Below are 26,376 nucleotides of genomic sequence, written 5' to 3' on the forward strand. Positions count from 1 at the left end.
AGCTATGGATTTCGATTTTCACTTCCATTTGTTTTCTTACCATATTAGCTATTTTTATTGTGAAAAAATCTCGTAATTAACACGGCTATTATTAAATGAGACTAAATAAATTAAATCAGTAGATCTTTTTGTGAGACGGGTCGATCATTTTAATATTTAAAATAATAAGTAATATTTTTTGTAGTAAAATTAATATTTTTTATAAGGAATCTAAATAGAAGATATGTCTAATAAAATTGACTTTTGATACCGTATCACAAAAATTTTTGTGAAACTAAATTATAATATGAGAATTGATATAGTTTTTTTTTTTTAAAAAAAATACTACTTGATATGAATCTTTTATAAAAAAAACAAACTAATATTCTCCGAATAAGCATTCCATAAACCAAGCTAAAATAGTCAGCACCTGCTGATAAATCATTATCTGATCATTTTGATGATTAAATCTGTAGTTAAAATTTCTCATTGAAATCGGTATAATTGAGAGTAAGAAGTCTTACTGTTCAAAATGTTTGTATCGAAGTTTTACTAATAATTTCTCTTAGACGTTATTAAGTCCTACTGAAGTGAGCGATTTCAAATTACTTATAATTACAAAGTATTTTAGTACAAATCCTTCCTGAGAAAAAATAAGGTAATGTAGTAGTTTTGAAATCTCCGAACATCCAAAAATATCATTGTGCTTATTTACTTTACAGTCTAATACTTCCCCACTATTCAGCAAACCCCAACTGATTTTCTCGATAAACCATTTGTTCGGTCAATTTTAGTAAGTCTACTTCCGCACAGTTCACACTGATTGATTTACTGAGAACTCAATCGATAAGAACAAAATTTAAGTGTTACAAACCTAACCGAAAAACTTTTGAGATAAATTTATTCACCTCTTCTAATTTTTTTTTAATCATAACAAATTTCCACTATAGTTCATTAAAAAAACTATAAATTTTCGGATAAATAATTTCATTTATTAATCGACTTATTTTTGTTTCTCACTTTTAAATTTTTTCCATATACTTTCTTTTTTAAAATATTCTATGGAACAATTTTATGTCCAAACAATTTGTTATTTATGGAGCCTCGTGTATTGCAACATGAGGCATAAGTACTCATGACGTCATCACGATATTTGATTGTTTTATTATGAAAAAATATCTTAATTATAATGTCTATTATTAAATGAGATTGTTTAGAATAAAAAATATATCGTGAAAATCTATATGGTAGAAGTCTTGAAATGTGATGATATAATGAATAATTAATTGGTTAAATTATTCCAATTATAAGTATAGTTTAATATAAAATTATAATTTATTCAGCTTTAAAAAATATAATTTGTTGTTATAGGAAATAACCAATCAATAAGTATACAAGATAAAGAATTTAAACGTTTAGGGGATTGAAGAGTTGGTAAGACTTGATCTGACGTGAGTTGATATTTCCCGACGTTGTATGATCGATTATCGTGTAAAATATATTTCTCACATAAATATTGTGAGGTATGCTCTGGAGGATCGACTTCAGATCCTTGAGTAGGTATCTTATGAGACGGTGTCGCGAATCTTTATCTGCGAGACGAGTCAATCCTACCGATATTCACAATAAAAAAGTAATACTCATAGTATAAAAAGTAATATTTTTTCATGGATAACCAAAATAAAAAAATCCATCCCACGAAATGTGATCCATGAAATCATCTCACACAAATTTTTGCTACTCATCCGATTTAGCATTCTCGTTTGGGTGCAAGGGACGTCTGACTCATGCATAGGTTTAAAACCATCGGTAAACATTTTTTTAAAAAATTTAAAAATAAAAATAAAAACAAAAAGACAAAAACCTAAGTTATTTACACGCGACGTGGCTGATTCTCATTGGAAGGGATAGCCATTTCTCCTGGAGTCCTCTCCAATCAAGCGCAGCCCTCGCTTCGGCGATTCCCAGTCTCAGCCTCAGCCCGAACCTAACCTTGTCTCGCACTGTTCGCTGAGATTTCGCTTCTTTTATCTTTCACATTAACACCGCGCATTCATCTCTCTTTCTCTCCGATTCAAAACCCTAGAACTTGGATTCTACCAAATCGAAAATCGCCATTGGGGCTCCAATATTTCTCCACTCATGCTCATCTGGATATTCACGTCAGTTCCGTTTTTCTTCCAATCTTGAACCCTATTTCTTTGTTTCGTTGATATATTAAGGTAAACAAGTGTTTGGTGGATGGGGGGTGGCTCAGTATCGCGTGTAGTGGCGTGGAGATATCTGAATATGGCTGTTTTTGGGGCGTGAACTGTCCCTGTCGTGTTTCTGGCTCGTTGGGTAATTGTATTTGTTCAATTGTCGCGTGAGTCTGCAATTGATAATTTGCTCGCTTTATTTTTGTTGAGTTTTTTTTTAACTATGTTTCTGTATTTTGTAAATGATAGTGCTTTAGAATTGGGCAATCTCGGCTGCTAAATTGTTATTTTTCTTGGGTTAATGTCATGTTTGTTTGTTGGCTAATGAAGGCTGATTTCCAATTATGGAATTACGACGACTTGAAAGCTAGCTAGTTAGAGTTAATCCTAATCTCTGTTGTTTATGTATTAGGTTTTACTGTGCTTCCGCATCAATCTGTGGGTAAGGAGCAATAACTTCAGAAAGTTTGGATGTTTTATGTTGGCCATGTATGATTGGTTCCCTCATCGTACTTCATATGACTTGCTTTGATTGAAATTTCATTTCATTTGAGAATATATGACTGAAAGGAAGTGATGAAAGTTGATAAATTTTAGTTGTAACATGAGTGTGACCATTTTGATTGGTGAAGTAAAATATGGTCTATTAACTATTGGGATAGCAAGAAGCTTTTTTTGGTGTTTTTGCTATTTCTTTTTGCACCGTGGAGTTATAGTTATTGACGTGTCCTTTTGATTTTCGGAAAATGGAAACTAATTAAGAAGATGACTGTTAGAATATCTATTTCACTCCGCTGTTTCTTGAGCTTAGTTCTCACTGTAATGAAATGGTTGCCAATCAATCATTAGTAATAAACTGTCCATTATGTCTTGGTACCCATCGGTAATATTTAGTTGAAACTTTGAAGTCTTAAGTGTTTTAGAGCACACAGTCAGTTATTACTGTGTTTACACACACTAGAGATCTGTATGCCAATGCTGGCAAGACCTCTTTGACTGTGTACGAGTGTCAAAATAAGTGCCTGTGAGTTATTTGGTGTTGTTTGTTGTTTGCCATTTGCTCTCTCTTTGTACTTACTGAAGTGTATATTTTGCCAATTTCTTTTGTTTCCATTTGAGAACATATGAATCTATGCCTTGTCAGCGTCACTTTTTTCCTTGTCGATTACATGTTCTCAAGACCACCATGGTCCAAATCACCTAACACATACCCGCTTTTAATTTGATTATTATTGCTCTTTCCTTGATTATCTAGAGAGCCGATATTTTGCCAACCATTATTATGTCCTGTGTTAAATGGTTGTTACCACTCAGTTAAATTTCAATCTTCATCACTAATCACTGCATACTTTTGTTCTTATTGACAGCATTTGGTTTCTAAAGTGGTATTTTGATATTTTTGTAACGAGTGAACTCTTGACTGCTCATATCAGTAGGTTAAATGAAGGTGTAGAAGTTGGCAAGGATTGACGGTTATTTTTCAGGAGAATTCGGTGTGGCCATAAGTCTTCCATTTTCCCAGCTATAAAATGGTGGCCAGTATCCGATTCTAATATATCAATATACACATACCAACACACAATATCTGAACAGTTTTGTTCAACAACCATCTATGCCTGGCAACGAATTTGGAGACAGGGTCCACAATTTTTTTGCGCAAGACAACACATTTCAGGGGCAGACTGAATCTCAAGTGGTCGAAGGGAATTGGCCAGTGTTGAGCAACAATTTTTGGATTGGCAGCCAGAGAGAAGCTGATGCACTACATTCAAACAACAAGACTTATAATTTAAAAGATCCAGGTATTACTAGGCTGCTTGAGCATCGGTTTTTTCAACATTGAGTTCTTTCATAATAATTTCTCTGTATCTCATGAACAGACATTGATAGAGGACAAGGCAGCTACCCTTTCCATGTGACGCAGGGCTTGAACTTTTCTCAATCAAATGTGAGGGCTGATTTTAGTAAAATTCAGTCCCTAAATGAACAGCCAAATCTGAATGGCTACATGTTTGGAAATCAATTTCACCTCTCAAGACAGAATGAAGCAAACTTTTTGGCAGTCGATACAGATTCTGAACCGCATCATGCGACAACCTCAAGAGGATTTTCTGTTCATGAACTACAGAAAGTGAGTGGAATGGAAAATGGGGCAAAAACTTCACTTGGATCAGAAACATCTGTGCCTTCTGTAAGTTTGGATCTATTTGGTGGTCAGCAGCAGATGAGCCATCATCAATCAAGCATGTTACAGCCAGTAATGCAGCACCAGCATCCTGGGATTAATAACATACAGCAACATCAACAGCAACAGCAACAGCAGCTCATGATCAGGAAAATGCAAGATCTACAAAGGCAGCAACAATTCCAGCCTCTTGAGATGAGGCAACAGAATCATATTAATCAGGTTCAGGCCTTTACTAAACAAGCATCTGGCAGGCACTCCACTTTGATTGATGGCAATCCAGTTTCTGATTTACAGCAGTATCCCTGGACAACTGAAGTCAGTGCAAACTGGATGAACCGTGGTTCTCCGTCCATGCAAGGGACTCAAACTGGACTAGTTTTCCCTCCGAACCTTGGCCAGACTCAGCATTTAGTGGATTTGGTGCCTCAATCTGTTGATCAATCACTTTATGGGATTCCTGTTTCTGGTTCAAGGGGTTTGAATTCAAACCAATATTCTCACAAGGTGACTGATAGATCTCCAATGCTGCAAATGTCAACCTCTAGCAATACTCTTCAGGGTAATCATAATTTTTTTGCGGACCAGGTTGGTTTAAATGATGAAGATTCCATTGCAAGACAAAAATTCAGAATGAGAATATGATTCGACGTACTCCTAGTCAATCTTTATATACTGAACCGAGAAATATGGGCAGTCTGCAGCAAGTGAATTCCATCCAAAGAAATGCTCCTCAGGACTTACTGGGGAGGCAGGAGCTAACAATTCGACCTGAGACCCCAAGTGAAAAATTTAGGAGGCCAGCTGCTGCATCCAGCAATGAGGTTGCCCTAGAATCCAGCTGAAGAAAAGATTTTGTTTGGTTCTGATGATAACATATGGGCTGCCTTTGGTGATGCTGCTAACGTGCCTGGAGAATCTGGTAATTTGTTTGACAATGGTGAGTCTTTGAATGGTTTTCCTTCTATTCATAGTGGCAGCTGGAGTGCTCTTATGCAGTCAGCTGTTGCAGAAACTTCTAGCAATGATATAGTTCCCCAGGAGGAGTGGAGTGGTCTGATTTCCCACAATGTTAATGTTTCTTCAGCAAATCAGTCCTCTTCAGTTCACAATAACAATGTTAAAAAACAATCATCTTTGGTTGATGATAAAACGCGAATGCCTTCAGCACCTAGTCCTGGATCTATTCCCCCTTCTGGTGATAGCAATGTAAATAATGTCGCAGGATTGAATCTCCTTGGACACAGGTTTCTGAATGAACCTGGTCAAAGACTGCCAAATGAGGTGTCTGAAAGATTTGTTTCTTTGGAAGAAGGTAACAAATGGTCTAATTATATTCCACCACAAAAATCAGTCACTGGAGATAGTCAAATCTACAGAGATGCCTCTCAAAATTCTTCCGAAGCTGGGATGAGCGCTATGAAAATCTCCTCGCCTTGGGCACATCAACAGAGTGATTCTCAACAACAATCAAATGGTAGGAATACTCTGGTAGCTATACCAACTGGTGGAGATAGGGGGTTAAATGTTCATCAGGCTGAGAAGTCCCAGAATTCAAAAAGCAATCAATTTAGGGTGATACAAGGAGAAGATGTTGGAGGTTCTTTATGGAAGTCAAATTCTGTTTTTAGATCTGCTACTGAGCTGGGTCCTGTTAAACCAACCATTGGAAATACCGGAACAAATAAAGTTATACTTAGTTTAAATGATGCTTCTTCAGTTGCTAACTCATACAGTGTGGGTGTAGCTGATGAAACCAATCCATTTTTTCACAACACTAACAAAGTTAATCAGTGGAAGAATAGCAGTTCTTCTACAATTTATCAAGGGGGTAAAGATTTGGGTAGATCGCCACACCAGGCTATTGAACATAATCAGGGTTTGGGCTCTTTGAATAGCTGTGAAAAGGAGGAAGCTACAAGACATGAGATGGAAAATTATGACATGAAGGAAAATTCTAATGATAGCCATCGCTCCAACTTATCTGGGCACACTTCTGGTGGCTTCAGAGAAACTGGATCAGGTGCGAGTGATTCAAAATCTTTGCCCCCTGCGAATCAAATGTTAACCAATCAGTTATCTAGGAAAATTTCTGTTCCTCGTAAATTTCAATATCATCCTATGGGAAATTCAGATGAGGATGCTGAACCTTCCTATCACCTGAAGCAATCTACCAATGTACAGGCCATGTCACAACCAAATTTCAATCTTGATCCAGTCAAACTTTTTGGTTCAGTATCCTAGAAATTCTAAAGTAAACGAACAGGTGATTTTATAAATTTAACAATTTGTGTAAATCACTCCTCGAAAGTAAAAATCTAATAGTTTTTTACACGGGCAGGGGCAATCCTCCGAGCTTCAGAAACACAATAAAGTGACGAATGAAGAACCACCCCATGTTGGTTTACCTGGTTATGCACCAACCATATCTGTTTCCTACAGTCGACCCTTTGATTCATTCGCCCCAAACACTGTCTCTTCGTCAGGGTACTTATTTTTTTCGTTTCTTTTCATACTAAATTAGTTATTATACATGTTGGGATACTTTTTGACATTATCTATTCAATCAGCCAAAACATGCTGGAGCTTCTTCCCAAGGTCGATCATTCTAGTGGTCATGGTGACATCATGCACTTAAGTTCTGAGGGTAGGGTATCCGCACAGTTATCTGAAGCGAAAAAAGTTGATGGGACTGCTGGTTTCTTTCAGCAAAATCAATCTTCTGTTTATCAAGGTTTCGGTCTGCAACTTGGTCCTCCATCCCTTCAGCGGGGACAGGTTCCTGACCACTCAGCTTCATCCCAAAAAGCTCAAAGCTCGGTTAATTCAATGTCTATTAGTCATGCTGCAGCAGAAATGGGAGAGAAAGGCCAACAGATGGTCCCTACATCTACAATTCAATCATTGAATTTTCCTCGTGGTGAATTCCAAGCTGAGTTTAAAAATAACAGACCTGCAGTACCTCCGCGATATAGTGGAAATGATGAGAGACATCGAAACTTTCAAGAAGCATTTAGTTTAGGTTCTCCGCATGTGAGTCAACTTCGAAATCAGCAAGTAATGAGATCGAGTGGAAAAATCATGATGAATCAGCACGTCGACTCATCTTTCAGCAGTGATGTTTCAAACAATATAAGGGGATCCATGGAGACAGTTTCGCCCGATACTCTTGGAGATATTCAAAAAGCTAATGTTATGTCTTCACGGGGTATGACCCAACAGGCTGGCCCTAATGATGCACATGAACGAGGTCCAACTTCAACTGCATCAGCCAGGGATCCGTTGCATGCTTCTCAGCGTTTTAGTATGCATGGTATATCTCATCAGGGAAGTTCCCTCAATGCATTACATAATTTAACGACCAATGTCTACACCAGTCAACATTCTTTGGGTTCACAATACCAGAAAGCACCATTCTCAGATTTGACCCAACCAAATACTGGGGAATCAAGTTCTGCTCCCCTGACTCAAGGCAGTATGAATGTTTGCAAAGGGGGTGACCTGTCTTCCGACTTAAGATCAATTTATGTGAATTCTCCTGGTGTTGTTGATGGGGAAGAGCAAAGGCTGAAAGAAAGTGCTGGACACTCATTGTCATCCATCAGAATTGACACAACCAACAAGAATCATTCTGATATATCTCCCCTTGATTTGCTTTCAACTCAGAAAAATTTTGAAGCCTTTGGTCGATCCCTGAAACCTAATTCCTTATCCCATCAAAATCATGCATCGCTAAACCAAATGAAGGCCCTGAAGGATGCAGGGGCTGATCCTTGCTTTAGGGTCTCTAAGAGAATGAAAGGACCTGATGATTGCTTAGATGTTGACCGAGTAGCTTCAACAGCTGGGCAGCAAAATGATCGCGGTCTTATACTTGGAGATTCTTTGGGTTCAAGTACTGGAGTTCCTTCTGATGATTTGTGGATGCCAAATTCCCTTTTGGCAGCCGATGCCTTGCATATAAACCCTTCACAGCATGGAAATGTAGCGTCACAGGATATTCTGTTGCATGGTGCAAAAGAGTCTCATAGCAACTCTTCTACTGATTATACCACCTCAGTTAGAGCTGAGTATCCTGAGGTTAGCCCACAGATGGCCCCATCCTGGTTCAATCAGTATGGTACTTTTAAAAATGGGCAAATGTTGCACAGTTATAATGCACATAAATTGATCCCCTCAATGTCCGGAGAACTTGGAAAGTCTCCAAGTGTTATGGATACCCTTGGTTCAGAGGAGAAAGGTACTGATGCCCCCATAGATGCATGTCAAATTAATACGACCCATCCAACGTCTACCTCTACATTAGTAAATGCGCCTTTGTCGTCTTGTCGCTCATATGAGCTGAATGCCACTGCTCAAAATCTTGTGGTATCGAGACCTAAGAAGCGTAAGACTGCTACTTCTCAGCTTCAACCATGGCACAAAGAAATAGCAGATGGTTCACAAAATCTTTCGAGTCTGATGTGGTAATCATGAATCAGTTTTTCTGTCATTATTCGATTATGTTTTTTTCTGCAAAGTTGTGTTTATGATGTTAGTGAAGATTCAGGATTTGTTTGTTGGAATTTTGTACCATGTTAGTAGCTTTTTAATTCTTCAGGTTTGTCTTGCTCTATAATTTAATTTGTTAATCTGAATGAGTATGCTGCATGCAGTGTGGCAGAAACAGTGTGGAGTCAAGTGGCAAATTGTCTAAAAGAAAAGGTGTGTTTGGGTTGTTCTTACTCTTTCTTCATTAGGGACTTCAATTCACCCATGGTTCTCTACATTTTTCATTTCTTTTGCTGATGGCAGGTTGATGATGATGCTGAATTGATTGAAGTTGGACCATCATTTCGTAGATCTAAAAGAAGGCTTATCTTGACAACACAGCTCATGCAGCAGTTATTTTTCCCTCCACCAGCAGCTATCCTGTCTGCTGATGCTAGTGTTAAATGTGAGAATGTGGCTTATGCTGTTGCCAGAGCCATGCTGGGAAATGTCTGCAACGCAGTTTTTCACTCAAGTGGTTTGGACTTACCCCGTGACAGAGTGGAACTGTAAGAACTTATTTGAATATTCCTCCAGCATTGTTGAATCAGTTTAAAGCCTTAACCTTTCGAATTTGTCAGGTTTTTGGTTTTTTGTGATGAATTGATTCTCCATTCTGAATGACTAGCTCTTATCTCTAAACTTTGTTAGACTTTCTGCTAAGGGTAAATCATCAGAGATAAATGTTGATCGGTATTCTGGAAAAGTTATGGAAGGTTTGACGGGAAGATTGGGGAAGCTGGAAAATGATTTCCTGAGGTAAATCTTTGCACTTATTTCTTGATTTTTGGTATGTTTGTTCCTATATAAGGACTTTTACTTGATCTAAACTGCCAATACTTTGTGCGATCCAGTCTAGTACGTTTTGAGTTAGTCAAATCAAATATATGTTTTCTGGCTGAAAACCAAAATAATTTTATTTTGCTTTGGCAGATTGGTTTAGATGAACCATTCTAGTTACTTTCTGTCCTAACTTGTAATTTTTTTTTGGCATATTTTGCTTGTTGTGAAGTGTAATAACTGCAAGAAAATTTAAGTACTTGAATTCTATAGATAACATAATTTATTTAAGCTATATATTTATTCAAAGCTATTGCACACCATGTGCAGAAGCAGCTAAGACTGAAAATTGCATCTGTGCTTTTTTATGGAGATCCTTTCAAAGATAAATTCTGAACTCTATCATGCGTAAGTGTTCAATAAAATCAGGTGTTAGCAGTCTTTACAGCTTATGCGATTATATTTTGTGACCAGTATCTGAAGATATGGGATAATCTAAACATATCAATATGCAACAACACTGACTTGAAAGTATATTATTCTAATTTTTTGGGGGATATCATATTTTGTTCTGTTCCTAATTATGTCCAAATCTTATATTGAATTGTTTCCTTATATATTTAAGTGCATATATAGAACAAATATATATCCATATGCATTTCACAATGTATCTAATCTAAGTCCTAAAACTCTCAACTTAAGAGGATCAAACCCTATTACTATAATCGTCCCACTAACTTTGAGTAACTTTTCAAGCTGTATGTCAGCCACCTACTAAGTTTTGAAGAACGCGTTTGGATATGTAGTATTGTTTTTAACAAAAAATAAAGAAATCACATGTTTTAAAAAGAACTCTTTGTTTTTTTTAAAGCACCTTTGGATAATTTTGTGATGTTTTGAGTCTTTCTCAAGTACTTGTACTTAAAATAGAAATCACTGGAATGTTTTGTCTCATTTTTATGTTTTGAAGAAATTGTTGGTCCCATGTGCAACATCTTGAGATATAAATATGAAAATAAAGTATACAACCGGACACCGAGTTTACATGGAAAACCTAAAAAATTATTAGGGTAAAAACTACGGACAAGATGAAAAGAATTCCACTATAATATTTTATGGTATACAACCACCACTCATAGTGTTTTTAAAGAGAATACACGCTCTTAATACATGATCTTGTTGGACAGAACAAGAGCCATGTTAAGGATCGCGGTCTAGCCAAGTTATTTTGGGCAGAAACAGTCGAGATCGCTAGTTATAACGTCAATTGTTCTCATTCAGTGACGATTGATCTGAAGTCTCCGATGTAGATGTGGATTGGGGAGCCGGCTGATTATTCTCATTTGGATACATTTGAAAGTCATGTGTACGTTCAAAACAATAATCAAGAAAGATCGAATTTGGATTCAAAATCCAGAAAGTGTATCTTCTTGGGTTATGATGATGGAGTAAAAGGGTTTCGTTTGTGTGATCCTACCGTTTACGAGCTTGTCATCAGCAGAGATATTATCTTCGAGGAAGATAAAGTAGACAAAAGACACTGAATTTAGAAACTACTATATTTATGGTAGAAAATAAGACCGACGAAGGACAAATTTCTTGTGAAGCAGTACTAGAGCACGAGGAACAAGAACATGTCGAGTCTGAGGTTTCCAGGGCGATGCAAGTTCACCTAGACAGAACTAATAGAAAGATTTGGCTTTATCAGAACAATTATTTGAAGAAAGTCTTGGTACACTTAAACATAGAAGATAACAAGCCAATTTTGACCTTTTTTCTTGTTACTTCCAGTCCTCCAAGATGTGTCATAACAACGAAGTAGAGAAAATTGAGATGTCTCGAGTACCGTATGAATTAGTAGCGAGAAGTTTTATGTTCGCCATGATCTGTACAAGACCGGACATTGCTCAAGCTGTGAGAACAGTTAGTCGGTATATGACGAATCCTAGATTAGAGCATTGGACTACTGTTAATAAGATCCTCAGATACATTAAGGGTACGTCAAATGTTGCATTATGTTTTGGAAGCTCTGATTTTATAATTAGGGGCTATGTTGATTCAGATTATGCAGGTGATCCCGCTGAGAGAAAATCTACTACTGGTTATGTGTTTAAACTTGCAGGGAAAACAGTAAGATGAGCTTCAAAACTGCAAACAGTTCTGGCATTATCTACAACAGATGTAGAATATATGACATCTACTCAACAAGAAGACAATATGAATTAAAATGTTATTGGAGTAAATTAAGCACAAACAAGAAAATGTTCATTTGTTTTGTGACAATCAGAGTGCCTTGCTCATTGCAAGGAATCCAACATTTTATTCCAAGACTAAATACATTGGAGTTCAGTTTCATTTTGTTTGAGAAGTATTAGAAAAAAGATGTGTTAATATATTGAAGATCCATATAAAGGATAACATAACTGATGTTTTGAATAAGCTATTGAACATTGATAAGTTTGAATGATGTAGATTCTCAACTGATTTAACAGAAACGTAAGTAGCAGAGAATTACAAGATTGAAAGGATGTGTGGAGATGTGTTTGATTCTCAATTAAATCTCCAAGTGGGAGAATTGTCGGCAAATTAATGGTGACATATGGTGGGTGAATGGTGGTAGACAACATTGATGATGATTGGTGGCAGATTGGAGATGTGAAGGAATTCAGATGCAATTTAATGCATTCAATATGAAGAATCCCCTCCAAATATTTTATTCATCTCATTCTCGAGTTCTTCTCTCCTCTCAGCACATTCTTATTTGAGTGTGTTTTATAATATTTTTGATGTTTTTTGTTCTCCTGTATTAAGAGAGAGTGAAATATAGTGAGTGATTGTACATCATAAAATATTAGTGAAATATTATAGAAAATTTCCACCTAAATCTCTTGGTTCAGTTTAATACTTTTTTCATATTTGTATCTCAAGATGTCACTCTTGAGACCGACAAGTGATATCAGAGTCTTGATTTAAACTTTCTTAAAATTTGGAGCATGTTATGTGGTTGTAGCCTTGAGTCCTTGACTGATCTTTTACAACAGAAAATATGTTTTTGAGATGTTTTATTAAGGCTGGATTGTTTTGTCCAGTCTACAAAATTGTTGTAGACATAATGGCAGACATCTATAGATAACAAAGTTCAATAAGAGCATTTTATGTTTTGGAAAGTAAATATACAAGCAGTTTTAAGGAAGGAGAGTTACTTGACGGCTGTTGGAGATCAAGGTTTATGTGGAAAATCCTAAAAATTATTAGGATAAAAAATATGGGCAAAATGAAAAGAATTCCACTATAATATTTTATGGTGTACAAACACTTATTGTGTTTTCAATGATAACACATTCTCTTAATGAAGAAGAACAAAACACCTTTCAAATATTGCAGAACAACACACTCAAGTAAGAATGTATTGAGATTAGAGAAGAACTCGACAATATGATGAATAAAATGTCCGGAGGAATGACCTATTTATAGGTGATTTTTCATATCAGGTGCATTAAATTGCATCAAAATTTCCTTCACATTTCCGAATCTGCCTAGCCATTTGAGATGAATTTGTGAGATAAAAAGAGATGGCTGAAATTTTTTTTATGAATATTTTTTATTGTGCGTGTCAAATCATATAAAATCTGTAAATTTAATAAGATGATATTTGTGTGGGTGATTGATTAGGGGTGAGATATATTAAAACTTTGAAAATATGTTTTTACATTAAAATATAATATAATAAGATAACAAATGTTCGAAGTGTTGAGAAGCCGAATTAAATGCAACAATTATGTTGAGATTATAAACTGATGAAAATATATTTTGAGGAATAATAAAAGTTCAAGTGATATTATTTGATTTTATTCTGTGGAAGGAAATATGGATTTTTTTAAAAAGAAATCAAACCAAGCGTATGGAGCTTGGGAAATCAAAAAATTAGTTCATTTTTCTGCTTAACTTCTTTTTAACATGTAAGAAAAGATTGCTTCTTAGCTATTGTGTTAAAATATGAAATTGCATTAATTTTTTTAGACAAATGTCTTTTAAATAAAATGAATTTTGAAGCTAGGTACCTTCGTATTTAAAATAAAAGTTTAAAACATATTTGATAAAAGTAATGCAAAGAAACTCTTGCCTCCTCTTGGCAGAACATCGGTTCCATCAAGTTGTGTATTTTGGAATTTAAGCTTGTGATGATCCCTTTAGGTAATGAAGGAAAATTGACCCGACGAAAAAAGAATAGAAGTATTGATGTGAATGACAAGCCAGCCCCATAGAGAAGTATGTTGGCACTTGGCAGTTTATGGAAAGGTTTCAATGGAGAAATAAACTCTGGGTTATTAAGTTCAAAAGCAACCAACCCATTCTAGCTCCTATTTCTATTTTCTCACGAATATAGTGCCTCTGTCTTGCCTTTTTTGCTTTCAATACATGTTATCATATTACATATGTCACTAGCGACATGGAGCGCCTGTTTGTATTGAAAGGGTGACTTCTTGAACCTTAGTGGTGAAGAAGTCTATTAAAACAACCACACCATGTTGGTGTCTCGTGGGAAGTTTGAATGGATGATAGCATTTTTTGATGAGTAATTGTTTCCATGCTGCGAAGATTATCATTAATATTTTTTAAGCTTGAAGATGTGAATCTTGCTTAAGGGAGAGAGTTTTGGAAAAATTATATATATAATTTGATATCTAATTTGAAGTGTGATGTTTTGATTTAGTAACTTCTGATTGTTCAATATCATAATATATCTTCTGAGAAATGCATAATTTAATTGGAAGTGTATTTGCAGTGTTTTTTTTCATAACATAATAGCTCTACTGCATAGGTGGCGTGGTACTCGCAGCTGACACAAATTGACGGAGTTGAGAGAGGCCAAGAGCCACTAGGATGCAATAAGTCTAGGGGATGAACCTTTTTTCTGATAAAAAACTTGTCACTATTTAGTCTTGGAGAATAGGAATCTAATATCGTCTGAAATAATTTTACATGGATTTTTTTGGAGAAGATAAATGAGTCAAGCTTTGCTGGCACATTTTTATTGAAATATTTTTAACAAACTAATAAATGTGAGTGTAATTAATGATATTGAAGAATGATATGTCATCATCGAAGTATTTTACTTAAATGAACCATATGCTCGAGTGTCAGACCTGACTGAGCAGTGGTCTTGCTTGGATGTTTTCATGTTCATCTGAGCTCAAGCATTGAAAGCATTCAATTAAGTTCTCAGCGGATTTCAGAATCCATAAAAATTATTCTAACTTAGCTCAAACTTCGGAACTTTTTTGATCGTGTTTGGCATGGTTATGTTTGTTCACTCATATCACAAATGCGATATCTAGTTCGTTTTATTCGTTCCTTCTTATCGCCAAACTTTTACATTCTAATTATATTGCTTTTAAGTGAGAAAGTTGAGTCAGTTACTGACAGCATCCATCGAGGCCAGTTTACTCGTAATATAAGTCTGTGTGATACACTTTACTGACTATTTGACCTTATTCTCTAGTAATACTCTTTGTTTGTTGTGGAAGCTGTAGATAGAAGACTATCTGGATGACTGGCATGGATGAAAAATTTACATGTTTCTGCTGAAGTGTGTTTTGGAGAAAATAAAATGAAATTCGAGGGTAGTTTGGAGCAAATGGTTTGACAAAATCAACTTGGTTTTCCAGTTTTATAAAAAGTTATGGAAACCTATCTTCTTTCCTGGCCTTCCCTTGAAAATTATGTATCTTAATTATTTCCATTGCCATGAATAATTCTTTTTGTTCACTGAATTCAGCTCAACTTCGTTTAAGTTTTCTTTACATTTCAAAAAAGTTTCCGATGTTTGGTTACATTATTAGATTTGATCTGGGCTGGTATTATGTCCTATCTGGTATTAGTACTTTCCTTGTTTCAAGTTTCAATCTTTCCCGGTTATGCTCTTTTCCTTTTCTTCAATTTCATCTCTTGTTTTTTTCCCTTTTGCCACTTTCCCATTGTTTGACTTCTATGTTTCAGATTGGAGAAAAGTTCTTCAATATTTGACGTGAGAATGGAATGCCAGGATTTGGAGAAATTTTCTGTCATCAATCGATTAGCTAAATTTCATGGTCGAGGGCAAACAGATATATCTGATACAGCTCCTTCTCACAAACCTTTGCCACAAAGATATGTATCTGCTATCCCTATGCCTGGAGGCAGCCTACCAGACATGGTACAATGTCTATCATTATAGTAATTGGTTGATTTATTTGATCATGTTTTCGTGGCCTACCGTTGAAATCACAGTATGTTGGCAACATGATGTTTCCTGAGATGGAGGCTGTTTAATTCGTTCGATATAGGATATAGGCCATCTATGTGTCTTCCTTGGGAATTACAAGTTAAATTTATGTATATTTATTGAATTGCACTACATTTGGGTACCCTGTCATTTTTTACCAAAAAGGGGATCGTGAAAATGTATTCCGGCGTTATTGTTTCAAACATGGGAAGACACGAAAGCTTGTCTCACAAACCTGCGACTTAAATTGTTGTTCTTGGGGAATGGTACGCCTTATGTTATCTACTCAAAAGAACTGGGTTGCTTGGGTTCATTTTCTGTGGCACCAGTCATGCAGGTTCGAATTTGAACTAACTATGCTCGATTCAGCTCGATTCGTTGTTAGAAAATTAACGATTTCGTGCATTAGCTCAAGATACTTGAGCTTGCTGATTGTGCATATAGATAATTACCATCTCGAGTTGATTCTGAAGCCTAACAGGCACATGATGATCTCTGAATGTTCCTTTCCGCTAGATGCAAAAGCTTTGTTTCTGGGAAAAACATAATTTTCGGTCGGATTATGAATGCATGCTCAAGTTAATTAAATTTTTAAAAATTTAGTTTGAAGTTTAGAAATTTAATTTTTGTATCTTTGTTCAAATGTGAAGTTGTTGTTGCTTTTTGTAAAGTATTTAAAGAAGTTTATTTTAATAATTATATGTTTCTATATTCAAATTCTCTTTAATCACTAAGAAATTTTGAAAAAAAATTAAGAGAATGTATGAGAAAATTCAATCATTGTATATGTAAATATGTAATATCTGTACTATTTTATAATAATCGAGGGATGTAGAACATAATTTACTTATAAGATGACCATATCATCCCTAACTGTAATAATATAAAATATTATATATATATTTTTTAAAAAATAACATAATAAATAAAAAGGGTAGGTCTCACAGTCTCTTGTGAGACGTTCTAACTCTCTTGTGAGACGTTCTAACGAATTTTTATCTGTGAGACGAGTCATTCTACCGATATTCACAATAAAAAGTAATATTTTTTTAATGGATGATCCAAAATAAGAGATCCATCTCACAAACTACGGTATCTGAGTCTCACACAAGTTTTTGCCATAAATAAATAAATTTTAAAAACAACTCAAGATTATTTATACTGTATACATGTCCAATATTGACATCAATTGAATTTTACATAAATATTCTTATTAAAAATAAAATATATCATATCACGTCAAGTTTTCAAAATTTGAAAATTCACACATTTATATATATATTTTTTAAAAATTACTCGTTATCCAAACAATAATTACATAAAAAATAATCTCAAATACTTTAAATATATATTTTTTATAAAAACTAAATCTGACTAATAAATTTTTTTTAGAAAACAATATCAGATAATTTATGAAATACTTATTTTAAATATTTTCCATCTTTTCCTCTTTGCCCTCCTCCTTTCCCACTCCTTTTCCTGCACGATGTCTCAGTGTCCCCTCGTTTCAACTTTCTTTGCGCCAACGCTAAGAATCTTAGGTATTCCAAATCCGATTAATATTTATCTTGATGTTTAATCTGTATTTTTAAGTGACGCCGTAGATTTGATGCATTGTGCACCAAATTTCAATGCCTTTTTTTTGAATTTTTTTTTTGTTGTTCTAATTAGCGAGCTTTAGACTTGCTGCTCTGTGGATGATTTTGTTGTTTTCATATGAATTTAATGTGATGTGATAAGAACCAAAAACGGGATAATGATATGAAGTTAATGCCGCGGTTTTATTGAATTAGACTTAATGTCTCAACTTCTGTAGATGTTCATTTGTGACAGCATCTTACAATCCTTTTGCTTTATTTGATTATAATGTTATGATATGAAATGGTGGATTGTTGGTTGATTGCAGGATATGCTAAATGTTTCTTTCAAGCAGGCTAAAATATGCTGTTGTATGAGTTGTTTTTCATTAAAACTGGTGCAAGCTGAAAATTTTAGGCCTAAACTAACTAGAATGGATTACTTTCAAGTTTAAGGATCTTATTTCATTCTTGAAACATATATGTTCCGAATTAAGCCCGGTTTTCCCTGCCAAAAGTACCCTTAGTCTGGTAGAGGGTGCATGATTTCAGCAATACTAGTGGAAAGATTCATATCTTTGCTGTATTTTTGGTCTCGTGTCTCTGCCTTTTAAATTTGAACTAGGCTTCGGTTCTGTACCGAAGAAGCCCTTTGCGAGTTAAGCTACTTTCACTTTGTCGCTCGATTCTATTTTGATCTCTTACCAGCTCTGGGAGGGGGTCAAGTACTTGTTTGTGTGAATTGAACGTTTATCTTTCTACCACGTTACTGGCAGATTGTAGTTTCTGTTCTTTAAACTTCTTTATCATATCACCCTCCAGATAGGAAGCAATTTTAGTTGCTCTGTATAAAGGAGGCAAATGAGGCTTCTGAGTGAAACATGGTTGTGGGTTCGCAGTTTGGTAAAGGTACACACACAGTCCTTTATCCTCTTTCGGTTCTTGTTTATTTTGAAATTCTTATATATTGTCTGCTTCAAGTTCCAAATGGAACAAATGATCATCGATAATATTCACTTAAAATGATAACTACAGTTTTCTAGACCCACTACCCGCACAATTTTAAGAGATAAAGCCATAGCCATAGCAGGACGAGTCACCATAACGAAAAATGGAGAATGTTCGCGGGTTTCTTGTCCCGTGTGTTTGAACATACTTCAGGCACCCTGCGATGCCGATATTCGAATGACACTGGCTGTGCACTTGAGTCTGTGGCACCCCGAGGATGTGAATTTGCAGTGGGATATTATGCACAACAAGAAGCAATCTTTCATTCATCTGCCTTCCCTAGTCTTTGGTATCGGATTAGCTCTTTTGTGCTTGTCAACCAAAAATCAACCCCGACTTTTGGCCTTTAAGAGGAAAGGGAATTCCAGTGTAGTTTAGATTCAAATTTTACCATATTCACTTAACGTGTAGATGGAGGAAGTTTTATATTGGTATGTAAATTATTGGTAAACCATTAGTAATTCCAAATTTCTTAATGAGCCACCAAGATAAACATCTTCTTTTCGCGGGAGAGCGACGTGAAAGACGTGAGTTCGAACTTATGGAAAAACGAAAATTCCCCCATCTCACCCCAAATTTGTAATTTGAAATGTGTTAATGGACGCTAATTTGTTACAAATAAAATCAAATCTCATCATGGTCGCCAATGTTCTACCTAAAAAAAATTATAATGCGTGTTCTTAAACTATTTCAATTTCACATCTTTTTGTTTATATTCTGTCATATTGTACAAAACCATGGCAAATATTTACTTTTTTCTTTATATTGTACTCAATAATCTTCCAAGTTGTTAATCAACTTCAGATCATATTAGTTCTCAAATATTTACAACTTTTCGAAATAGAAATATAGATTAATAAACATAAATCGAATGCTAATACATCATAAATCAAGAAGTGAGGGGGAACAACTCCCATCACTTTATTAGACATAAAATCAGTTGCCTTAGCTAAGTTGATTGGCTGATGGCGATACAAAAACAAAATACAATTAACAAAGTCCAATGAAAGGAGCTCGCAATAATAAAAAGACAAAAACTTGTGTGAGACGATCTCACATGTCGTATTTTGTTTGATAGATCTCTTATTTGGATTATTCATGAAAAAATATTGTTTTTTATGCTAATAGTATTAATTTTCATTGTGAATATCAGTAGAGTTGATCTGTCTCACAGATAAAGATTCGTGAGACCATCTCACAGGAGGCCTACTCTAATAAAAAAATCAAAGCAAGAATAGAAGATTCTAATATGTGATTATTAAGAGCATCAATAATCATTTTAGACTCAGATTCCACTGTCATATTATGGATTTTTTGGTCTTTGAGCCAGCTAAGCGCTTCTCTTATTCCCAAGGCTTTTGCATGAGAGTGACCTCTGGATGCTTCCATGCACCACATGCTACCAACATTCCTTGATCGTCACGAGGCACACAACCATAACCTGCATCTTTTCGGATTTTTGATGGGAGTTTCATGGCCCAAACAGATTTCCGAATGATCCCAGAACTTGTTTGGGGTGGGTGCCAAATGATTTCTCATAAGAACTTTGTATCCACTCTTCGCAGGGTATCATCAAGCCGCAACCAAAGTGTCCTCAAAATCATATCGGCTTAAAGGAATGGATAGTATTATTAGCCTTTGATCTCGCTCACTAAACAGATCCTTGACGAAATCAATATCCCAAGAACCATCCGTAGAGCTTCTCAATGAGTCCACAGTAACGTAATGAAAGTCTGGAGAACACGCTGATTCTATATACGAGCTGGTGTGGTCCGGCAGCTATGGGATATTCCAGATCTCAACATGCCGGCCCGACCCGATTCGTTGCCGACCCCCTTGTCTAAGAAGTCCTTGAGTGGCCATGATACTTATCCAAACATACCTGAGATTAGTACCTATCGATGCATCAAGAAAGTGGTCTTCTGGTTAATATCGCACTTGAAACCATCGTTTCCATTTTATGCCGCCACTATTGATTCAAGATTTTCTCCACCAAAAGGAGTCCATGGTGTGCTCAAGCTCCTCACATAAGGAATAGGCAAAAGAAAGACACACATGACATGATGGGAGAGCTTGCACCACTGCCTTCAATAAAACTTCTTTCCCAGCCCGAAATAATAATTTGTTTCTGCCCACAAGTGAAGGAAGGCAAAGATAATTTGTTTCAACTCCACGCCTTCTCTTTTAGGAATGCAAAAAGTTCAGATTTATTTCTGCCCACAAGTGAAGGAAGGCCAAGATAACTACCATGATTTAGGGTGCAATGCACACCCAAAACTTCAAAGATTGTTTCATATCCAAAGACACATTAGCACTAAAAGAAATGGTAGACTTACCAAAATTTACAATCTGACCTGAAGCAAGTTCATATTTATGAAGTGTCTCTTTCACTTTCCTCAACCTGTGGCTCGAAAGAAAAGAAAGCTGTCATCGGCAAAGAAGAGGTGATATATTTCTGGGGTTTTTCTGGCCACTTTGTTCCTAAAGAATAGTTCCTCTGTTCATCTCATAAGTTAAGACTTAAGTTACTGTTCCTCAATGCAGAAGAATTCGGTTGGTTCCTCATGGCTCAATGATAAATAGAGGCTGCAAAGGAGATATGAGAGTCGTCATGTACGGAAAATCAGCAATGACTAAGTAATATAGCTTCAAAGTAATGCCTAATAGGCAGTAAATTGGCTCATGGTCATGTGCTGATTCTTTAATAGCTCCAAACCAACATCAGAAGCACGAAATCAAATTAACAATGGAAAGGGCGAACAGGAAAAGAATGGAGAAGAGAAAAAGAGATACCAAGTCCACGCTGACAGGTTTTCCATCTTCTACAAGTATGTCAACTACAGTGCCAGATTGATCGGCCTGAAAATATAAGATGCACCATAAAGACGTATTAAAGACTAAAACAGTATAGTTTGCAGAGAAATAAGCACTGCATTAAAAAGTTATGAAATGATTACGCCTCAATAAAAATGCTAAATCTCCAACTTGCATCAGACTTAGAAAATGAGACTTTCTACACCATAGCTTAGTTACGAGTCATGATGGCACCAGTGTTAACGGCATTTCTACACCACAGCTCAGTTATTTATAAAGTTCAACTTCATATCAATTCACTTTCCGGTACCTGAGTAAGAATCGAACAATGACATCTACAATATTAAGCAGAAGCCATAAGAAATTGCTCCTGCTGAATCACCTAAGTTGAGCATTCTCTCAATTTCAACCACTCGTGGATTCATCATGAGTACTGGCGAACAAAAAAAAAGTAGAACATAAATATTTAACGTCGTAGTAAGAGGGTAGCTGCTCACCTCAATCTCATTCATTAATTTCATGGCCTCAATGATGCAAATAACCTGTCCTTTCTGGATCTTATCTCCAACCTAGAAAAATAAAATGTAAATTACAATGTACAGAAACTTGTGTGAACAGAAGCTATATGTAAAAACAATAATAAGACAGAAAAAATTGCAAAAAAAAAAAAAAAAAAAAAAAAACAAGCACAAGGAAGCACAGGAAATTAATCAGGTGGTGCAGCAAAGAGATGTTGATTTGAAGTAGTTTGCATGAATACTAAAGCCTATGACACCAACTATACTTTAGAACATCAAAGATATCTAGAGCTGAGGTTGACAAAGTAAGAACTGGAAAGTGGAAACAAACAAAGATTATAAAGAACATTTACAAGAGGCACCATTCAATCGAACAATTCAAAACCCACAGCCAACTCAGGTTTCAGTGGAAAACCAACATTAACTAAGCCGGCAGCACGAAAGTTCATGCACGAATACAGAAACAAAAAATGAACACAAACCTTCACAAAAGCTGGTGCACCAGGAGCAGGAGAAGGATAAAAGTTTCCAGCCATAGGGCATTTGAATGGAGGATGTGATGACTTTGGCTTTGCTGGTGCAGGTGGTGCCGGCAGTGCAGCTGGAGCGGATGGTACAGAACTTGTAGGAACAGGAACATTTGCAGGAGCCAGTTGTGGTGGAATCATAGCCTGGTAAGGAGGAGGTTTAATAACAGGGGCTGCAATTGATGGTTGTTGCAGTGCTTCCTTTTTTCTTCCGACGAGTTCACAGTCCATCTGCTTAAGCTGCAATTCCACAATATACCTTGAATCCACAAGCCTGACCATATCAAAACAATTCAAAATTTCAATTTACCAAAACTGAATCAGAAAGTTGTATAATGTCTACAAAAAATGCTTTACACACTTGACAAGGTCTGACACTTGGCTCATAAAAACTGAAAGAGATGATACATCAGGAACTTCGATTTTCTCTCCAGATTTTTTGATTGACAATGCCTCTGCAGCTGGAATAGACTTCGATGACTTCTCAACAGAAACCTTGACAAAGAGTAATCTTTGATCAAGTTCAAGGCAACATCACGACAAATGATTAAAAAGGAGAAGAAGAATTAAAAGCTGCGTTCACTTTACTTCATTCAATTGAGCACAGAACTTAAAGGAATCCGACGGGCTCTGGCTACGAGCCTGATGGAAAAAAATGAGAGCAATGAGGTAAAAACTTCAGTAATACTAGCATATGAATTATCTTTCGAGTATTTCCTCACTTAATCTTCAGCCCTAATGCAAGCTTTTAGACCATATCCATTTTTTAGATAACTGACACAAGGCAGGATGACGCACAATCAATCATTCACATATCTTAAAGGCATTAGTGGCATTTAAGCACAAAAGTTATACGAAAATGAGGTGATATGGAATGCATGCTTGATGTCAGGTCATAACAATGACTTCCAAATCTATATTGGCAGATGACTTCTCACACAAGATCACAGTTTATAAATTCGAAAGGAAACAAAGTTTAGCTCATGAGAGCATGCTATAATCAACTGCGTATAATTTTCAACATGCAAGCAAAAATAATAGCTACGAGCAACAAACCATTCACGACTAATACCAGTTAACCCAGATGATTACAATATCAAGAAAGCCAATTAGAAAAAAAGGTGCATGCTAATGAACGTAAACATAAATTCCAAAAACGAATAAAAAAACAAATATTTACAAATCAAAACGACCTTCATTCAAATAATCCAAAAACCAAAAAATCAACAAACTTGCAATCTAGGAAGCATCGATCTGGCATCTGATCTAGAACATAATGTCATGCAGGGCAGACCGTCAGCGGCTCTCAGCTGCAATGAAGCAGCTGGCAGAGGCGAGATTTTCGGAGATGGGAAGCCGAAAGAAGCCATCAATTTCCAATCCTACCCAAAAAAAAGTATCAAATTTGAGAATGAATTTGAGGTGAAAAATCGAGGCTTTGAGAAGAATGTTAAGAGTGTCGGCCAAGGTTTTATTAACTCTAGTGTACAACAGTTAATGTTTATTTTAATAATATTTTATGATTTTAATCATATTATGATATTTATTTTATTTGTATATCCATACAAGCTATATAGATAAAGTTTTTAAATATAAATAAGTATCATGAAATCTGTCTTTCAACGTAAAATCATGAAACTCACTAAAACAAGGATAAAGGTCGCTCGAGCTTGAGACTAGCATCTGTGATGAAAACATCATATTTCATTGACAAGGGCATGGAGAGATCCATTCATACAGATGAGTGATCATATGATGATGCACTGAACAACCTTCCATCGAACTTTCCAAGTGGTTATCACTTATCGAGTGGAATAGTCTACGGTTATGGTTGTACACCATTAATCCTTTGACCCGGGACAATATGAAGGCTCTGCGTATTACATGCACTTTGACTCGTTTACCGATTCCACTGAGGGTCATAAGGTGGCGAGGTTGGATGTAGTTTCGAAATACGCATGAGCCAATATATTGTAGTTGGGGATTCACCACTCACCTACAGGTGAAGATTCCTATGTGATCTGAAAAGTTAATAGTGCAAGAAATATCTGGCTAGAGCAATAAATGTGTTTAAGGGAAGGTGGTTCTCTAGTTGCACATCCGATACCATTATTATTACTCCAAGATACATCACATTGTTATCGAATTAATTAGCAACTCTCGATATACCAATGGTTGCAGATTCGATCGAGATATACTTGGTTGAAGGGACCATACTGTAAATTAACCATAGCATAAGGTTCTTGCAGGTACTATCAGTGATACATAGGAGATCATGAGGCGATGCTACTAGACGCTCTTACCGTGATCCAATGAGTGCAATCAGAATTGAGTTCTGACATTCTGGATCAAATGGTTGATGAAAAGAATTGAGTTAACTAGAGTAAGTTCGAATAAGAACAAATGTTGTTCTGAATCACAAAGAAGTTGTGAACTCACAGCTAACTGTATTCCTGAGCCATTGAGGGTCACACAAATACTGATTGTTATCTACCCGAACAAAAATAATTAAATTCAAAGAGTTGGATTTAATAATAATAAAAAAAATTTGATTAAATTTCAAGGTTTATAATAATGATTATAAGTAAGCACGAAAAATCGAATAAAAGTTATATTTTTGAAATATTGGATTTGTTGAATATTTGATGAGGTATATGATATTTAATTTATATATATATATATATATTAGTGGGCATTTCAAAGAATGGAAAAGAATAGTCCACTGTGATGCATTTAAAAAATTGATTGGACAATGCATTTAAAGTGTGTGGAACTAAGAAATGCAAATGAACATGCAATTCAATTAATATACGGATGAATTGGAATGATGATGTTTTAAAATGATAGTAGGACAATCATTCATAAAATGACTCCAGTAATATTTTAAATAGAGATGTGATTGAAGAAGGGTTCTTCAATAATTCTTGCTTCTCTCTCAACTTCGCTCTCGGCTAATTGATGAGATGATTTTTTTTAAATTTTCGTGCTTCTTGATTTGTTTGGGGAAAATCGAATAGTTGTCTAGTGCCAGCTATTTTGAGGAAGATATATACAGTTGATGGACCGGATTTTGGCGGTTCATGGTAGCGGCAAAGTCAAGTCTTGCAGTCAGATTTGGACAAAATTGTCGTCACCACGATCTAGGTCGTGTGGCAATCTCTATTCGTGTATTTATTTTGTTTATACGTATATGATAAACATGAATCAAAGGCAATCAATCGTCCCTGAAATATCGTAGATCTGAAAAAATTTAAATTTCCGCTGCGTTTTAGATATGGTTTTCGGGACAAACCCAACAGAGAAAACTGACGATAAAACTGAAGAGAAAACAAATGGATGGCAGGATGTCATGGCATATGTTATTCTATTCATTCATAAACGCATGACATACATGAATAATGATCATTCATCCACATATAACAGGTGAAATAATATAAGATACCTTATTTTGCTAATCATGAGAAATTTTGGGCCAATCTGACAGATAAGCAGACAAATATATGCTCGAAACATCATCTTCCCGAACTACTAGCATCCGGACATATACATACAAGCTCTCGGGTGATGGCTTTCTACCCAGGTTACCTCGATAATAGCACCGCAATCGGGTACACAAGTATAAGATACCTTATTTTGGTAATCATTACTATCAGAATCACATGGATTTGACGTGTCAGAGAAGTTGTCAGAAAATAAGGCATGTGCAACCATCTTGCCATAATTAGTAGGTTGACACTGAAAAAAGGTATCATTGACTTTCTTGCTATAAATATCAGGTTTGCTCAAATTTAAAACATTCATTCACAAATATATTTTACCCACACCATTTCTACAATCGTTTTTCTCTTTGTTACATAGCTTTTTCCTCATACATCTACTCACTTTAGCATCGAAATGACCGCCGGACATCCCTCCGACGCTCATTCACGTGGTTATCTTCATGTTTACAGGTCACTACTGGTTTTTCTAGGAAGAAGAAGTCTCTGGTTTGGATA

At 35.7% G+C, this 26,376-nt stretch overlaps 2 protein-coding genes and 1 long non-coding RNA gene across 3 annotated transcripts; 2 read left to right on the plus strand and 1 right to left on the minus strand.

The window, feature by feature from the left end:
• Positions 1 to 1,898: 1,898 nt before the first annotated feature.
• On the plus strand, positions 1,899 to 16,238 carry LOC142520405 (uncharacterized). The gene is made up of 10 exons (XM_075623389.1): positions 1,899 to 2,344; positions 3,611 to 3,979; positions 4,058 to 5,004; positions 5,197 to 6,540; positions 6,704 to 6,849; positions 6,933 to 8,828; positions 9,018 to 9,066; positions 9,157 to 9,401; positions 9,544 to 9,651; positions 15,673 to 16,238. Exons 2-10 carry the CDS (start codon positions 3,790 to 3,792, stop codon positions 15,887 to 15,889), a joined length of 5,142 nt encoding a protein of 1,713 aa, XP_075479504.1. The 5' UTR covers positions 1,899 to 2,344; positions 3,611 to 3,789; the 3' UTR covers positions 15,890 to 16,238.
• A 1,119-nt stretch (positions 16,239 to 17,357) lies between these two features.
• LOC142520715 (uncharacterized) lies at positions 17,358 to 18,782 on the plus strand. Its single transcript, XR_012813975.1, has 3 exons — positions 17,358 to 17,478; positions 18,337 to 18,423; positions 18,550 to 18,782. It is a non-coding gene; the product is annotated as an uncharacterized LOC142520715 (long non-coding RNA).
• Positions 18,783 to 19,643: 861 nt separating this feature from the next.
• On the minus strand, positions 19,644 to 23,844 carry LOC142520843 (biotin carboxyl carrier protein of acetyl-CoA carboxylase 1, chloroplastic-like). The gene is made up of 8 exons (XM_075623999.1): positions 23,614 to 23,844; positions 22,970 to 23,023; positions 22,743 to 22,876; positions 22,337 to 22,655; positions 21,834 to 21,905; positions 21,316 to 21,381; positions 20,859 to 21,108; positions 19,644 to 20,735 (listed from the first exon to the last, which is right to left on the minus strand). The coding sequence occupies exons 1-7, from the start codon at positions 23,749 to 23,751 to the stop codon at positions 21,085 to 21,087; spliced, it is 807 nt and encodes a 268-aa protein (XP_075480114.1). The 5' UTR covers positions 23,752 to 23,844; the 3' UTR covers positions 19,644 to 20,735; positions 20,859 to 21,084.
• Between the last annotated feature and the right edge of the window lie 2,532 nt (positions 23,845 to 26,376).

The sequence above is a fragment of the Primulina tabacum genome, chromosome 12, assembly GCF_025594145.1.
Source record: "Primulina tabacum isolate GXHZ01 chromosome 12, ASM2559414v2, whole genome shotgun sequence".
In the NCBI taxonomy this organism is placed as follows: Eukaryota; Viridiplantae; Streptophyta; class Magnoliopsida; order Lamiales; family Gesneriaceae; genus Primulina; species Primulina tabacum.

What these genes read in the sequence shown, in the direction of transcription:
- LOC142520843 (XM_075623999.1), bottom strand. Translation starts at nt 23,751, where the DNA reads ATGGCTTCTTTCGGCTTCCCATCTCCGAAAATCTCGCCTCTGCCAGCT. An exon ending in TCTGTGCTCAATTGAATGAA is followed by an intron (nt 22,877 to 22,969) that starts GTAAAGTGAACG and finishes CTCTTTGTCAAG; the next exon opens with GTTTCTGTTGAGAAGTCATC. An exon ending in AACCTGTCAGCGTGGACTTG is followed by an intron (nt 21,109 to 21,315) that starts GTATCTCTTTTT and finishes TCTCCTTTGCAG; the next exon opens with CCTCTATTTATCATTGAGCC.
- LOC142520405 (XM_075623389.1), top strand. Translation starts at nt 3,790, where the DNA reads ATGCCTGGCAACGAATTTGGAGACAGGGTCCACAATTTTTTTGCGCAA. An exon ending in AACACTGTCTCTTCGTCAGG is followed by an intron (nt 6,850 to 6,932) that starts GTACTTATTTTT and finishes CTATTCAATCAG; the next exon opens with CCAAAACATGCTGGAGCTTC. An exon ending in CTGGAAAATGATTTCCTGAG is followed by an intron (nt 9,652 to 15,672) that starts GTAAATCTTTGC and finishes TCTATGTTTCAG; the next exon opens with ATTGGAGAAAAGTTCTTCAA.